The 17,014-nt window shown below is 37.9% G+C and overlaps 1 protein-coding gene across 1 annotated transcript; it reads left to right on the top strand.

Moving 5' to 3' along the window:
* The first annotated feature begins 3,764 nt into the window (after positions 1–3,764).
* LOC131044625 (uncharacterized) lies at positions 3,765–12,447 on the top strand. The gene is made up of 2 exons (XM_057977982.2): positions 3,765–4,169; positions 12,220–12,447. The coding sequence occupies exons 1-2, from the start codon at positions 3,765–3,767 to the stop codon at positions 12,445–12,447; spliced, it is 633 nt and encodes a 210-aa protein (XP_057833965.2).
* The last annotated feature ends 4,567 nt before the right edge of the window (positions 12,448–17,014 follow it).

The raw sequence follows: 17,014 nt of genomic DNA, 5'->3' as shown, positions 1-17,014 counted from the left end.
GTACAAGATAGAGACACAATATAAGACAAGAATAAACTATATTCTCATCAATAGAAAATGATCAATAATGTTGTTACATACAATGTAGATGAGCCTGCTTATATAGGCAAGGCTAGGGATATGTATGAGCACACAAATATGACATGTGGCTCAATAAGAAACAAGGGTAGGTAGGAAATAGGTGTGGGTAGGTAGGAGAAATAATAAAATATTCCACATGAGGTGGATCACCCACCGAAGGTGGAATTATCACTCCACAATAAGTGGATATGATAGTGTAATAACAAGATCAACACCATAAGAGGTGGAATTTCTCCTACACACACTATCCCAATGTGACACAAACACCCAAGTGTCTCATATCCAAACTACTATGAAATGCATTATCCTAAGTAAACTTAAGTAAGTGTAATAATATCCATGATGAATAATTATTTACACCAACACCCTCCCTTAAGTGCAACTTAGGGGAATGCACTTAAGTCTACAATGCAACTAAGCAATGCAAGATGGGTCCGGCTACGAGGCCATGTTAGGTACCCATGAACAAATGCAAATACATGCAAACCAATGCAATGAAATCTCTCACAAAGTGGGGAAAGAGAGAAAAACCCAATGGGAAAAAACCCTCCCCCAAAAAGAGAGATGAAAGCTATACAAGAGAACTCTCAAAGAAGTATGTGAGGAACAAAACCCCATGTGAGGAAAAAGTCCCCCCCATATGAGAGAAGAAGAGAAGTCAAACTGTGATCCTCCCTCAATGAAGAATCTGCACCAATGATAGAAGCTCGATGTATGAAGAAACTGCTGCACGAACGTCGAACAACATTCCTCCCCTTAGGAAGAAACAAAACCAAAGGTGTATCCATGAAGTCTCCCCAATCATGAAGGGAAGATGTATGAAGAAAACTCATGATGAAAGGAATCTCTAAAAACTGCTCAAGTGTCCCCATGTCGATGCTGAAAGATACCCCTTCCAAAGGTGGTAAACTGTGCCACACTGCTGAAAAAGGCACTCCAAGATCTAGTGGAGATGGATGTAGAACAATGTCCAAAGATTCACATGTCTCCTCAAAACACAAAGAGACCTCCTCCAACTGCTGTACATAAGTATCCACAATCATGTCAACCTCGAAAGAATGATCATGTAGAGAATAAACAAGAGGGTCAGAGTGTGCCCTCACAACAATCGAAGAAGGATCATCTTCATCAAAGAGAAGATGTATGTCATCAATGATGTCTCCCAAATCTGCAATGTAGGATTCCACAAACAAACCTGCAATGTCTGTCAAGTAATCATCCCATGAATCTGAAGCTGAAAGACAATGTATATCCTACTGCACTGAATCACATGAAGGCAAAACTGTCGCACTATCTGCATCATCAGGTGCAATAGGTGATGTGATATCAATATGAGGAGATGACTTACAAGACTCAAGAACTGGGTTACATGTGAGAATCCCCATGTTCAAGTGTCCAAAGTTCTCCTCAAAATCTGAATCATCACAATAAGTGTGATCATCATGTGTAGAATCATCAAATGTGAAATCATCATCATCAACAAAATCTGAAAAGGAGTATAACCGAGATGCATGATCAACCACCCCAGTTGCAATGATAGCTCTAGTCTCCATGTCTCTAATAAAAACTGAGTCAGGTGTGAACTCCACAACTCTCTTAGTTGTGCCATGTGTGATTTGATAGATAGAAAGGAGATTGTTTGTCAAGTGGGGTACACACAACACATCATTGAAGGAGTTGTCCCCAATGTCAATAGATCCTTTCCCAATCACATCCATGTATGTATGATTGCCCATCAAAATCTGTGGCATGGTGCAAGGCTCAAATGTAGAGAACATAGATTGTGAAGATGCCATATGATGAGAAGCCCCTGAATCTAGAAGCCATCTCTCTGAATCACGACTGATAGTAGCACATAGAGCTTTTCCTTTTCTTGTTCCAAAAGAGTGAGTCTTCCCACTTGTAGAAGCCATGAATGCTTGCCCTTTTCCTTTTGAATGTGAGGAAGTGGAAGTTGATGAATCATCCTTCTTGTAGACTTTAGGCAAATCAATGTTATGCTTTTTGATGATATGTGTGAGCTCATCAATCTTCTTAGAATGGCAACGATGCTCCTCATGACCAATCTTTTTACAATAAGCACAAGTAGGTCTTTCTCTCTTTGGTGAATTATCTCTCTTGGAAGAGGATGAATCTCCTTGTTGTGGAGAAGATGGTGCTTTTTCTTTAGGCTTTGATTGCCATTTCTTCTTGTTTGAGTTGTCCTTTCCTTGATTTCCTTTGTTTCCTTGATTTGCCACTAATGCTTGAGACTTAGAAGAAGCCTTAAGAATGCCCATGCTTATCAACTTAGTTTGTTCCATCATCAACATTTCATTGAAAGCATCAAATGTAGGCATTTTGTAGCTTGAACCCATTGTCATCTTATGAGTTTGGAAACTAGAAACAAATGCTGAATATTCTTGTGGAAGCTTGCCTATCAAGTTGAATATCAATTGAGTATCCTTCTTATCAATGCCACAATCTTTGAGTTGTGCCCTCAACTCATTTGCCTTAGTGACATAATCTTGTATAGTATCAAAGTTCTTGGGATCTAACATGGTGAGATCACTATCAATTTGATATTCCCTAATCTCATCAACTTGACCATACAAGTCTTGAAACTTTTGCCAAGCATCCTTGATTAGAGTACATTTCTCAATATGAAAAATGAGATCCTTTGATACATACTTTCTTAAGGTACCAATTGCCATGATATTTTTAGTGAGCCAATCTAAGTGACCAACTGGATCAGCCTTAGGATCAGCTAGAGCAACAATAGTTCCATCAATGTAATGAGTGAATCCTTTTTCCATAAGTTTATTCCATGCATCAATTTTCCAAGTAGCATAGTTATGTGGAGTTAAGAGAGGAAACTTAGAAGAACCCATAGCAGCAAAAAGGAAGGAACATAAGAGCACACAAGCACAAGAGACACCCCCCAAATTCAATCAATCAAAGTACCCCCCCAAAAGTGATACTTTATACTTAGTGCGATTACAATGAGCCACTTGCAAAACAAGACAAAGTGGACTTATGATGCAAATTTTACAACTTCTCAAATGAGATACAAGAGACTTCAATCAATAGTGCAATGAATCTAACTGAGATTCAAGCAAATATACAAGTACCAAGAGAGCCAAAAATGGCCTAAGTCTGAAAGTACAATTTTTACTTGCAATGACATCAATCTGATAGTATCATGTGAAAGTAGATGAAAAAATACGCACTTTAAAAAAAAACGGCACCTAAAAAGGATGTCGGATGACCCCAAACGAAGCCTCCAAAGTTGCAAAAACTGGGATTACTCAGGGATAGTCACCAAAAACTGCATTTTATAAAAAAACCATGCATCAAAATCAAAAAATTCTTTCACCACTATGGAGAGCACGAAATTCTAGCCCATTTCAAAAAAAATTGCACCCAAAAAGGAGCAAAAATGAGCAAGTTATGGCCATTTGAAGTTGAACTGCAAAATCAAAAATGCAAATGAGAGGGGGTCCGAAAATTTTCAAACCCTGCTGATGTGGTGCTGATGTCAGAAAGTCACTGGATTAAATTTGATGGTTGTATGACCGTCGCAAAAACTTTGCCTCTCTGGCTGACTGGGCATCCGTACTATACGAACATATTGCGTGGCAGGCTGACTGTGCAGGTTGATGTGGCGTCCGTACGGTTGACGTGGGTGTTGACTTGGTGTATGGATGGCAGTTTCTGGCCATGTGGCGCTGTCTGATCTAGATTGTTGGAGCCCGGTGAGGTCTGTGTGGCGCCGGCAGTTCACGGTAGTCGGAGCGGCGACATACGAACGCGGCGTGGCAAGAGGTGGCGAAGCTCTGTCTACGGGAACCTATGGAAGCGGGGAGCAGCGCCGGGCGGAGGAGCTGCTGCTGGCGGGAGGAGCTGCTGGCAGAGGGACGGGTACCGAAAGGAACCTGGGCGGTGCGGCTGCGGTGACTGAAGCTGGAGCAGCGGACGAAGGAGCCGCCGGAGGAGCGGCTGCCGGGGAGCTACGTGCAGATGGCGGTGCGGGACAGTTGCTCGGGTACCGGAGGCGTCAAACAGGTACGTGCGCTGTGTCTGACCTGCAGGGTACAGGTCACGCGGGGGTACGGGGGTCTGCGGACCCCCAAACAAATGTTTTTTTTTTTTTTTGATTTTTCTCCCCCTTTTTTTTGAAAAAAAATTTTCAATTTTTTTTTTTTCATTTTTTTTTGATTTTTCAATTTTTTGAAAAAATTTTCAGACAAAAGGAAAATTATTTTTCGAAAATAAATAATTATTTTTCGAAAATCCGTACGAATAGGGCAAAAATGGAGGAAAAATTTTTCTCACCAAAATAGGCCAACTTTATAACCAAAATTCATGGAAACGGCCTTCCGGACGCAATGGCAAGGTTGGATCTAGTCTAGGATGCCTCCAAAAGATGCTGCTCCTCAGATCTGCCTCTTGACGTCGCAATAATGCCTCTTCAAGATGAATCAATGAAGCCCCAATAGCTCTGATACCATGTTCGATTTTGCCAAGATCAAGAGGTCAATGAAATGTACAAGATAGAGACACAATATAAGACAAGAATAAACTATATTCTCATCAATAGAAAATGATCAATAATGTTGTTACATACAATGTAGATGAGCCTGCTTATATAGGCAAGGCTAGGGATATGTATGAGCACACAAATATGACATGTGGCTCAATAAGAAACAAGGGTAGGTAGGAAATAGGTGTGGGTAGGTAGGAGAAATAATAAAATATTCCACATGAGGTGGATCACCCATCGAAGGTGGAATTATCACTCCACAATAAGTGGATATGATAGTGTAATAACAAGATCAACACCATAAGAGGTGGAATTTCTCCTACACACACTATCCCAATGTGACACAAACACCCAAGTGTCTCATATCCAAACTACTATGAAATGCATTATCCTAAGTAAACTTAAGTAAGTGTAATAATATCCATGATGAATAATTATTTACACCAACAATCCTCTTCCAAGAGGGATAACTCACCAAAGAGGGAGAGACCTACTTGTGCCTATTGTAAAAAGTTTGGTCATGAGGAGCATCGTTGCCATTCTAAGAAGATTGATGAGCTCACACATATCCTCAAAAAGCATAACATTGATTTGCCTAATGTCTACAAGAAGGATGATTCATCAACTTCCACTTCCTCACATTCAAAAGAAAAAGGGCAAGCATTCATGGCTTCTACAAGTGGGAAGACTCACTCTTTTGGAACAAGAAAAGGAAAAGCTCTATGTGCTACTATTAGTCATGATTCAGAGAGATGGCTTCTAGATTCAAGGGCTTCTCATCATATGGCATCTTCGCAGTCTATATTCTCTACACTTGAGTCTTGCACCATGCCGCAGATTTTGATTGGAAATCATACATACATGGATGTGATTGGGAAAGGATCTATTGACATTGGGGATAACTCCTTCAATGATGTGTTGTGGGTACCCCACTTGACAAACAATCTCCTTTCTATCTATCAAATCACACATGGCGCAACTAAGAGAGTTGTGGAGTTCACACCTGACTCAGTTTTCATTAGAGATTTGGAGACTATAGCTATCATTGCGACTAGTGTGGTTGATCATGCATCTCGGTTATACTCTTTTTCAGATTTTGTTGATGATGATGATTTCACATTTGATGATTCTACACATGTTGATCACACTTCTTGTGATGGTACAGATTTTGAGGAGAACTTTGGTCACTTGAACATGGGGATTCTCACATGTGACCCCATTCTTGAGCCTTATATTTCATCTCCTCATAATGATATCACATCACCTATTGCACTTGATGATATAGATAGTGCAACAATTTTTCCTTCATGTGATTCAGTGCAACAGGATATTCATTGTCTTCCAGCTTCAGATTCATGGGATGATTACTTGACAGATATTGCAGGTTTGTTTGTGGAATCCTACATTGCAGATTTGGGAGACATCATTGATGACATTCATCTTCTCTTTGATGAAGATGGTCCTTCTTTGATTGTTGTGAGGGAACACTCTAACCCTCTTGTTCATTCTCTACATGATCATTCTTTCGAGGTTGACATGATTGTGGATACTTATGTACAGCAATTGGAGGAGGTCTCTTTATGTTTAGAGGAGACATGTGAGTCTTTGGGACATGTTCTACATCCATCTCCACTAGATCTTGGAGTACCTTTTTTAGCAGTGTGGCACAATTTACCACCTTTGGAGGGGGTATCTTTCAACATCGACATGGGGACACTTGAGTAGTTTTTAGAGATTCCTTTCATCATGAGTTTCTTTTATACATCTTCCCTTCATGATTGAGGAGACTTCATGGATACACCTTTGGTTTTGTTTCTTCCTAAGGGGAGGAATGTTGTTTGACGTTCATGGAGTAGTTTCTTCATATATCGAGCTTCTATCATTCGTGCAGATTCCACATTGAGGGGGGGCTTCCTAGCTTCTCTTCTTCTCTCATATGGGGGGGACTTTTTCCTCACATGGGGTTTTGTCCTTCACATTCTTCTATGAGAGTTCTCTTGTATGTTTTTCATCTCTCTTTTGGGGGAGGGTTTTTTCCCATTGGGTTTTTCTCTCTTTCCCCACTTTGTGAGAGATTTCATTGCATTGGTTTGCATGCATTTGCATTTGTACATGGGTACCTAACATGGCCTAGTAGCTGGGACCCATCTTGCATTGCTTAGTTGCATTGTAGACTTAAGTGCATTCCCCTAAGTTGCACTTAAGGGGGGGTGTTGGTGTAAATAATTATTCATCATGGATATTATTACACTATACTTAAGTTTACTTAGGAAATGCATTTCATAGTAGTTTGGGTATGAGACACTTAGGTGTTTGTGCCACATTGGGATAGTGTGTGTAGGAGAATTTCCACCTTTTATAGTGTTGATCTTGTTGTTACACTCCACATTCAGTGGGTGATCCACCTCATGTGGACTATTATATTATTTCTCCTACCTACCCTTGTTTCTTATTGAGCCACCTGTCATGTTTGTGTGCTCACATATCCCTAGCCTTGCCCATATAAGCAAGCTCATCTACATTGTATGTAATTGATTTTATTGATCATTTTCTATTCATGAGAATATAGTTTATTCTTGTCCTATATTTTGTCTCTATTCTACTTTTCATTGAGCCCTTGATCTTGGCAAAATCTCACACCTAAAAAGGGAAAACCCTAGGCTTGCACATAATAATTAATAAAATAATTAATTAATATGCACCTAATGTTAGCTTAAGTGTAAAAAGATAATTGGGAACTTAAAGAATCAAACAAATATTGTTTAATTAATCAAGAAAAACACCAATTACTCTAACACCCTCCCTTAAGCTAGACTTAGGGAGAAGCTAAAACCTAGAATAACTACTGAAAGCATGAAAGATGGGTCTCGGAAACAAGGCCAGATCAGGTACCCAAATATAATGAAATCTCTATGAAACGAAGACAAAGGAGAAAACCTAGTGGGAAAAAACTCCTCTCCAAAAAGAGATAAAAGAACATGGTAAAAGAAGAAAAAGAAAGGAAGGAAGGCCTCATAAAGACCCCCCAAGGACAAATTCCTTCACCCTAATCATAGAGCACAACTAAAGATAGCGCAATGATGCAAAAGGTTTCATGAAGATGTCTGCAACCTACTCGGAAGTGGGAATGTACTCCAGAATGAGAACACCATCCTATTTCAAATGGTGAATGAAACGCATGTGAAGCTCAATGTGCTTCATCCGCTAATTCTCTACTGGGTTGTGGGAAATATGAATAGCACTCTGATTATCACACCAAAGAATAGTGGGACTATCAGGAGGAAAACCAAACTCACTCAGCAACTGTCGAAGCCATAAGATCTCTTGACTAGTGAACACAATAGCTTGGTACTCAGCCTTTGTAGATGATAATGCATGAACAACCTTCTTCTTGCAAGACCATGTTATAGGACCAAAGCCAAGATAGAAAACAAAGCCAAAAGTAGACTTTCGATCAGTGACCTCACCAGCCCAATTTGAGTCAGTGTAGCCAACAATGTGAGGTTCCCTGATGTGTAGTGAATGCCATGGGAACTAGTGCCCTGAATGCACCTCAAAATACATTTGGAAGCTTGCCAATGACTCTCATGAGGATCATGGGAGAATCGAGAGACAAAGCCAACCGCAAAGGAAATACTAGGATGAGTGTGAGTCAGGTACAACAAACTACCAACCAACTGCCTGTAAAGTGTAGAATCTACTGAAGGAGTGGGGCAAGTGGTGATCAAAACAACCCCTGACTGAAATGGAGTGGGAGCAGGCTTGCAATCAAGCATGCTGAAGTGCTGAAGTATGCCAAGAGCATACTTCTACTGGTAAAGGTACATCCCATCAGAAGACTGAATCACTTGAAGACCAAGGAAATAGTGCAAAAGATCAAGATCTGTCATCTCAAACTGATCAATCAAGGCATGTTGGGTATGCTGAATCATAGAGGATGAGCTACCTGCGATGTGGAGATCATCAACATATAGCACAAGAATCAGGATGCCACCCTCAAGAAGCTGAATGTACACTGTGTGATCATAATGACTGTGGGAGAACCCAATGGAGAGCAAGAAAGGGTCCATCTTCTCATACCAAGCCCAAGGGGCTTGTTTGAGACCATACAATGAACATCAAAGTCTATAAAACAATGAACTGTCCTACACAAATCCCTAAGGTTCTTCCATGTAGATTTCTTCCTTTAGATCCCCATGCAAGAAGGCACTTTTCACATCCATCTAAAAAATAGGCCAACTCTGAGAAGCTGCAAGAGATAGTACAAAGTGAATGGAGTTCATCTTGGTGACAGGGCCAAATGTCTCAGAGTAATCAATAACCTCAACTTGTGAAAACCCCTTCGCAACAAGACATGCTTTGTACTTATCAATGGAACCATTAGCAGCATACTTAGTGCGATACAACCAATGACACCTAACCGTCTTTCTGCCCTTAGGAAGAGGACAAAGATCCCAAGTATGATTCCTCATCAAAGAAGAATAATCCTCCTCCATGGCATAATCCCACTCAGAGTGACCTATCACCTCAAAAAACTTTTGAGGATCATCTGAAATAGCATGACTCAAAAGAATAGAACCCACAGTATGAGAACGAGTGCAACAAGTATCCGAAGGATCACTGACCATAGGACCTGCTGCCTCAACAGTAAGGCAAGCCCACTTGGGCATAGAAGGTGGAGCAGGTGGAGGTGGTGATGGTGGATCATTAACACCATCATCAAAATCATCCTCAAAAAGATCCTGAAGAGATGCAGTGGTCAAAGTAGGCAGAGGAGTAGACACTAGAGTTGAGGTATCCACTATGGGAAAGCGCTCATCAAACTGAACATCCGATCGAAACAGGACCTCTCTAGAATCAAGATCAAATAGCCTATATGCCTTAACATCCTCATACTAGCCAACAAAAATGAGTGGCAGGCTCTTCTACTCCATGGCTTTCTTTTGAGCATCAGGAATAAAAGCTCATGCCTCACTGCCAAATACCTAAAAAAAGGAAACATCATGCTTGTCATAAGACCAAGCCTCCTCAAGAGTCATATGTCTAATAGCCTTGTGAGGCATCCGGTTTTGAATATAATTGGCACAATAGACTGCCTCAACCCAAAAAGATGAATCCATGGATTTGGACTGAATCATACAATTCGCCATCTCCCGTAAATTTCTATTCTTACATTCAGTGACACCATTCTACTGAGGGGTGTAGGGAATAGTAAACTGATGCTGCAAACCATGCTTAGCACAAAAATCTCTGAAAGCCTGATTCACATACTCCCCCCATTTTTTGTATGTATCCACCGAATAGAATAGCCAAACTACTTCTCTACATATGTCTTGAAGATTCAAAACGGATCAAAGACATCAGACTTGCACTTAAGAAAGTACACCCATGTGCGTTTGGAGAAGTCATCAATAAAAGTGAGTACATACTTGGCCCTTGAAAAAAGAGTGGGAAATGACATGAGATCACTGTGAATCAACTCCAAGGGTGCCAAAGCACGAGAGGCTCTTCTCTTTGAAAAGTGATCTTTGTGATGCTTGCCAAGCACACAACCATGACAAATACCATAAGTATAGGAAATTTGTGGGAGCCCAAGAACAAGTGCCTGTGTACTCATCTACTGAAGATATCTGTAATTGACATGGCCCAATCGCTCATGCCAAAGCTTACTCACAGAATTTGCATATGCTATAAGATAAGAACCTGCACCCTCAAAGGGCTCAAATCCATCAAATTTGTACATACGAGATCTAGTGTCAACACTCCCAGTAGAAACAACTAAATTAGAGTCATGGAGGTCCCGAATAACCACATCATGTGGTGAGAACTCAACAATCTTACCAGAGCCAGAGTGGAAAATCTGATAGATGGACAGAAGATTTGTCGAGATGTTAGGGACAACCAAAACATCTTGTAGAGTACCCCCATCCAATGAGACAAAACCTGAACCCAAGACTGAAAGATGAACCGAGTCACCCACTGCAATGTGTGAAGTACCACAAGAGGCAAGAGAGGTAACCATCTGCTCAGTGTGAGTCATATGGTGAGAAGCACTAGAATCTAGAATCCATGTGGACCCATAGGTTGAAGCATGAGCAGTGAGAGCATGACATTTCCTTGTGGAAGGAGAATATGCCTGAGGTGAGGAGATGTGATGCTACTACATGGCTTCCTCTAAAGCCTCTAAACGTTTCCAACATCTGGAAATTAGATGTCCTTCCTTGCCACAAAAACTGCAAGTGTCTCCTGATTTCTTCTTAGTCTTGGAGGAAGACTCACCAGACTATGAAGATTTCCCTTTCTTGGGAGAAAATGGAGGTTTAGAATCAGACTTAGGAGGTGGCTTGGAGGAAGACTCACTGCCTATAGAATTATTCTTGGGCTTTGGTTTATGCTTCTATTTCTTCTTCTCCTTAGAGGACTGAGCAACCAATGCTTTGTTCTTGGAGCCTGAGAGCTTATCCAGCTAAGAAAGATGAGACTTCTCATGAGACAATCACCACAAAAGACATCAAAGGTAGGCATGTTGAAATGAGCACCCAAGCCATCCATGGTGGAGTAGAAAGTGGAGGCAAAAAACTGAAAGTGACCCTGAAGCTTTGAAAGAATGAAATAAATGCACTCTATATTTGTCTTGATCTTTCCACATCTCTGGAATTTGTTCAAAAAATCCTCAATAGTGGGAAAGGAATCGGGTGACAAAGAAACCAACTCTGCCTCAATCTATAATACTTGAATCTCATTGACCCTCCTGAAGAGAGAATCAAACTTCAACCACATATCCCGAGGAGTAAGCAACTCATCAAGGTGAAAGAGAAGACTGTCGAAGACATGCAAAGAGAGAAAACCCATGGCCTCATCCAACTTGTTCCTGTGCATAAGAAGCTCATAAGGACACTACAGTACTGGCTGAACCTCATCCAAACAAGACCACAACCCTCATGCCCTGAGAAGCATGTGATGCGGGGCTTCCAAGTGTGATAGTTGTGTGAAGTCAACAACTCAACTAAAGGATTTGCCACGAGAACAAAACCAATCTACACCTACACCTACTTGTTGATTTTTTTAATTCTGTGATCTTTTAGAATAGACAGAAGATGCAGAAGGGTTTGTTTGTTTTGAGAGTTTTGGTATTCTTGATTTCTGATATAAATGACAGAAAGCGAGAAAAAACACCCCCCACAATAGATAAACCCAAACCCTAGTACATAGTAGTGAGATGGAAGTAGTGCATAAGAAAAAAAATTCAAACTGATAGCTCATGTACTTGGTGAAAATTCTAAGAAAAAACATCACAAATTTGAATAGAGCATGCTGAGAGGTTTTCAATGCCTATTACTTTTCGAAAAACGAAGTCCATTTGCCCATTCTACGACCCCAAAATTGCAAAAAAGAAGCCCGACTTTGACTGTTAAAAAATATAGTCAAACTACATATTCAAGAAAAAAATCTAACTCCACGACATCCAGCTCCGAACCAGGTTTCTGACGCCTATTCGTTCGCCAAAATCTGACTTTGGATGCTTTAAATACACCCAAAAAACCAACACCCTCTCAAAAAGGACTAGAGAGATGAGGAGGTGGGTGGAGGACGGGCCATGTGGAGGTGGTGCTTAGGCTGGGTGGAGAATGTGCACCCCGGGCAGAGCGGAGATGCTTGGCGGAGCAACGGCCATGGGAGGAGCAGCGACGGTGGGAAACACCAGGCGCAGTGGCTGCAGGGGGCCGCTGGCGGGGAGCGGCAGTAGCGGGAAGTGGAGGCTGATGGGGAGAGGTGGCCGCAGAGGGCTCCTAGCAGTGGCTGACGTGAAGCAGTGGCTGATGGGAAGGGGGGGCCCCCCATAATTTTTTAATTAATTTTTTGTTTCCGAAAAAAAACTTTCGCCTTTTTGCTGATTTTTTCATTTTTTTTTCAAAAAATCAAATTTCAATGTGCATGCCATAAAAAGGCAAAAAATATATTTAAAAAAAAATAAAATTCTTGAACTGCATGTCAGGGCCATATGGCCTATTACTAGAGAAAAAATGCTCCCATAGGCTCAAGAACCAAAATAGGTCAAATTTTTTATGACTATAGGGGTTTTTGGGCCTTTTGAGCATGATGGTGAGGTCCGTTTAGGCCCAAAGTGCTTAGAAAAAAAAAACTAACCTTAAGCACACAAAAAAAAATGCCTGAAACCCCAAATCTTCTTCCAATGCAAAATTCTCAAAAACAGGAACAGATAGCTGGAGATCTGAGCTCCGATACCATATTGGAGTTGAGAAATAAAACACCATAGGAGCTTGAAGATCTTCTGCAAGCTGAAAAACCTGTTACAAGGAGAAGCAAAGAAGAAATAATCTAAAGAACACACAAAATACAAGAAAAATATTCTCACAAGATGAGAGCTCCAATTCACCAAAAATGTATTGTGAATAATAATACAGTGAAAAGCAAAATTACCCCCTAATAGGTCAATAAACCCTAAAGAGGGAAAACCCTAGGCTTTCACATGATAATTAATAAAATAATTAATTAATATGCACCTAATGTTAGCTTAAGTGTAAAAAGATAATTGGGAACTTAAAGAATTAAACAAATACTGTTTAATTAATCAAGTAAAAAACCAATTACTCTAACATTCCCTTGCTAGTTACTATGCATAGGGTTGGATAGGAAAATTCATGAGAAAGGTTTGTTCATATAATAGTTGATAAGTTGACTTCCTCTAGTAAGTGAGTTTTGTGTTTAGCATGTGATCATCTAATCAAAGATTTTAGGATTAACTCCTTAATAATTGATTATACTTGTTAATATATTTGGGTTTTCAAACAAAAGGAGAAAAAAAGGTAAACTCTAAATAACTAAATCAAAAGAAGAAAATTTAGCTAATGGAGGAAATGATGCATCATTCTTGTGGATTACCACTAAGAATGTTAATCGATATAATTATTGACATGATGGAGTTGATACTAGTGCCCAGATTAGCCAAGATTGTGAGGAGTTTTATGAGGGTTTCAAAGAAATGTATACTAGAATTTGTTTAATTATCTTATATAAATAAAAAAAATTTACTAGATTGACGAGTTTATGTTATTTATCATAACATTATTTATACAATTACCTTAGTTAAATCAATGATGTAGATTAGACAGACCAAAGGAGATGTATTCAAGGTTGTCACTCTTGCAAAAAGAGTAACACAAGGATACTATAATAGTAATAATCAAATTTAAAAATGTAATGGTTGATATTTATTGTTCAAATGACATTAATATATAAAATCAATTTGATCAAAGGTTATTAATATTAAAGAATAGTGTATATAGAAAATACATTCATAATATAAAGGTTAGATGCCTACCTAAGTTTAATAATGATACTAGGTAAAAGTATCCATACTAGTGGAGTTTATATTTTATTGGATGGGGTCGCTTTGCAAGATAGTCATTGATTAAATCTCGAGTAAGTGCCTCTACAAGTTTATCTTAGCTTTGATAGGACTAGCCTTTGGATACATTTAGGGATTAGTGATAAAGTTTAATAAACATTTAAAAAAACAAATTAGTTTTGTTTGGTCCAAAGGTTTAAAATTTGGGAATTACCTAATTCTTTTGATGTCTTATTTGAGATAATATGGAACTCAATTAAAAAAATGTAAAAAACAATAAGAACAAAATGGAATTAAATATGCTTTTTATATAAATAATGATATACAAGATCATCACATTACCCTATCAACATAAATCTATATTATGACATATTTACTACAATAGTTTGTTTTAAGACAAAAGCACACCAATCTCCATGAACTCCAATAGTGAAATTTTGATTTTTTAGCCACATATAAACTATCTAAAAAATGAGTAGATTACAGAATGATAATTTGGGATGGATTAAAGGAATAGCTACTTTGATTCATCGCATCAATTTATTATATTGTAATAAAAATTCTTGAAATTGTTATTTTTTTACTATCATTTTGATTTCAATGTCCAAAACTCAATATAGGATATAAACTATGAAATTTAATTTTTTTATTTCAAAAGAGGTTTATATTTTTATAATAAATCATTTAACTACTTCTGGTTTTGATTGTGTGTATTCTTTTGTGCATCAAAGTTTCTGATCACACTCTAAGATTTGTCATCAAGATGTTAGAGAGCAAACTTACAATTCAACATCTCTTTATGAATTGTGTTAATCTAATAAAATTAATTTTAATATATCTAAATTTTATTTTAACACATAATGCTGCACATTCTGATTTATTAATATAATTGAAAACTTTGAGATTGTTTGACAAACAATTTATATAATAGAAAACCTTCCCCTATTTAACATTTATAATCTACATGCTATTTGTTTTGCATAAACTTCTATTATTACTTTGGCATCATGCTTATAAAAGCAATGATTTTATTGGATCTGAAATTTGCCACAATAGAAGAAACACAAACTTGTTGAAACAAATAAACAGCTTATTTATCACCAACAAAATAACGTACATTTTTTTTTACATAAACTGTATTATTACTTCATCATGTTTATAAAAACAATGATTCTTATTGAATTACAATTTCCAACCACACAAGAAACACACAAACTTATTGAAATTATAGCTAGGAAATCGGAAATCATCCAAGCATGTCAATATTAGTCATAGCTGAATCACAGAAGCTCAAATGCAATGATCAATCCTAACACACTCAATAAAGACATGAAAACAAAACATTCAAGATTTGAAAATTAAGCAAACCAAGTGCAGATTTGAATGTCTCCTTCATGTGGCTCCATTGTCCTTCTTTCTTCTTCAAATAGCTTTGTTGTGGATCTCACCTACTAGTGCATGATCATGATATGAAAGCAAGTAGACAAGATGATTTCTCAAGAATACTCGAAGCGTGATTGATTTGGGAATCGATTAGTTCAATAATGTGATTTGAAAAAGTGATTAATTTGATAATGTGATTCGAAAAAGTGATTAATTTGATAATGTGATTAGTCTTGATTGAAGAAATTCATCCAATTTATAGACAAATTGGAGAGATTATCAAATTAGCATGAAGATATTCAAATGGAAATTGCAAATCAAGAATGTCAATTATGAGAAATTTATGACAAATTTGCACTTTCTATGCAAAATTTATTCATTGATAATTCATGTCAAGATTTATGACAAATTTCTATGTCAAAATTGATTGATTGTCAATTATAACAAATTATGACAAATTGAAATGTTATTCCCATGAAATTAGGAGAGAAATAGGAGGAAATTGAATTAGACATTAGGAAAATTAGAAAATTGGAAAATAAGAATTTAGTGAATTAATTAATAATTTTTCATTTATTAATTAATTTAGAAAGAGGGAATTTAGAATTTGATGAAAAATTAGGAACTTAGGAGAAACTAGGTAAATCAATTAATAACTTTTCATTTATTAATTAATTCACAAAAAGAGGAATAATTAGTTGGCCAATTAAATTAAACGTTTAATTGTGACACGAAGACCTAGGATAAATAAATAAATTATTTAACCTAGAGAGAGAAATGACAAACAAGGTTAAATGAATAAAATCATGAAACCCTAAAAGATGAATTAGAAATGCAAGGATGACAATTAGGTCTTGACAAAGGATAATTGATATTGATTTGATTTGATCATGATTCTGACTAACAAAAGACCAATACTGACAAACAATTTGATTGATAAATGCACCAATTGACGAGGGACAATGACTAATTGATCCAAATTGAGAAAGATGACGATTGATGACAAATCGATCGCAAAATGACAAAATAGATCGATGACAAAATAGATCACAAGATGACAAGATTGTTGACAAATTGATCAAAAGACAAGAATCGATGACAAATCGATCGCAAGATAATAAGATTGAAAATGACAACGATCGATGACAAATTGATCGCATGATGATAGGATTGATAAAAGGACAAAACCCTAATTAGGATTGACGATGTCCAAAATGATGACAAATGAATACGCACATAGATGCGACAGGATAAGATTGACCGAAATCATGACAAATATTGCTATTGACAAGACCAAATTCAAAAGTGACAAAAATGAGGAATGTAGAAGAAGGACTCGATGCTCGCAAATGATAAAGACCAAGTGCGTGACATAGGAGAAATGTTAATGCGACGCAAAAACTCTAAAATGAGACAATGCGCCAATGTTAAAGTATGACTCTACAAGCATTGACCATTTTTAGGTGTCTACATTTTGCCCCTCTTTGAGACAATGCGATTTTAAGTGTTGTTTCAAAGAACAATAATGGAAATTCCCCAGACAATAATAATGACTTATGCATGCCCCCTCGAGGAATTGGCTGGAAACATGTAGAAAAGAGGCCAATTGATCGATAAGAGTGATAGAACATGATAGGAACAAACAGACTAACAATCGG

Source organism: Cryptomeria japonica, chromosome 1 (assembly GCF_030272615.1).
Source record: "Cryptomeria japonica chromosome 1, Sugi_1.0, whole genome shotgun sequence".
In the NCBI taxonomy this organism is placed as follows: domain Eukaryota; kingdom Viridiplantae; phylum Streptophyta; class Pinopsida; order Cupressales; family Cupressaceae; genus Cryptomeria; species Cryptomeria japonica.
Note: the sequence above shows the minus strand (reverse complement) of the source record. Positions and strands in the feature narration are given on the sequence as shown.

Excerpts from the sequence above, each read along its gene's own strand:
- LOC131044625 (XM_057977982.2), top strand. The coding sequence starts at position 3,765 with ATGGCAGTTTCTGGCCATGTGGCGCTGTCTGATCTAGATTGTTGGAGC. Across the intron at positions 4,170-12,219 it reads AGGGTACAGGTCACGCGGGG|GCTGGGTGGAGAATGTGCAC; the intron begins GTACGGGGGTCT and ends GGTGGTGCTTAG.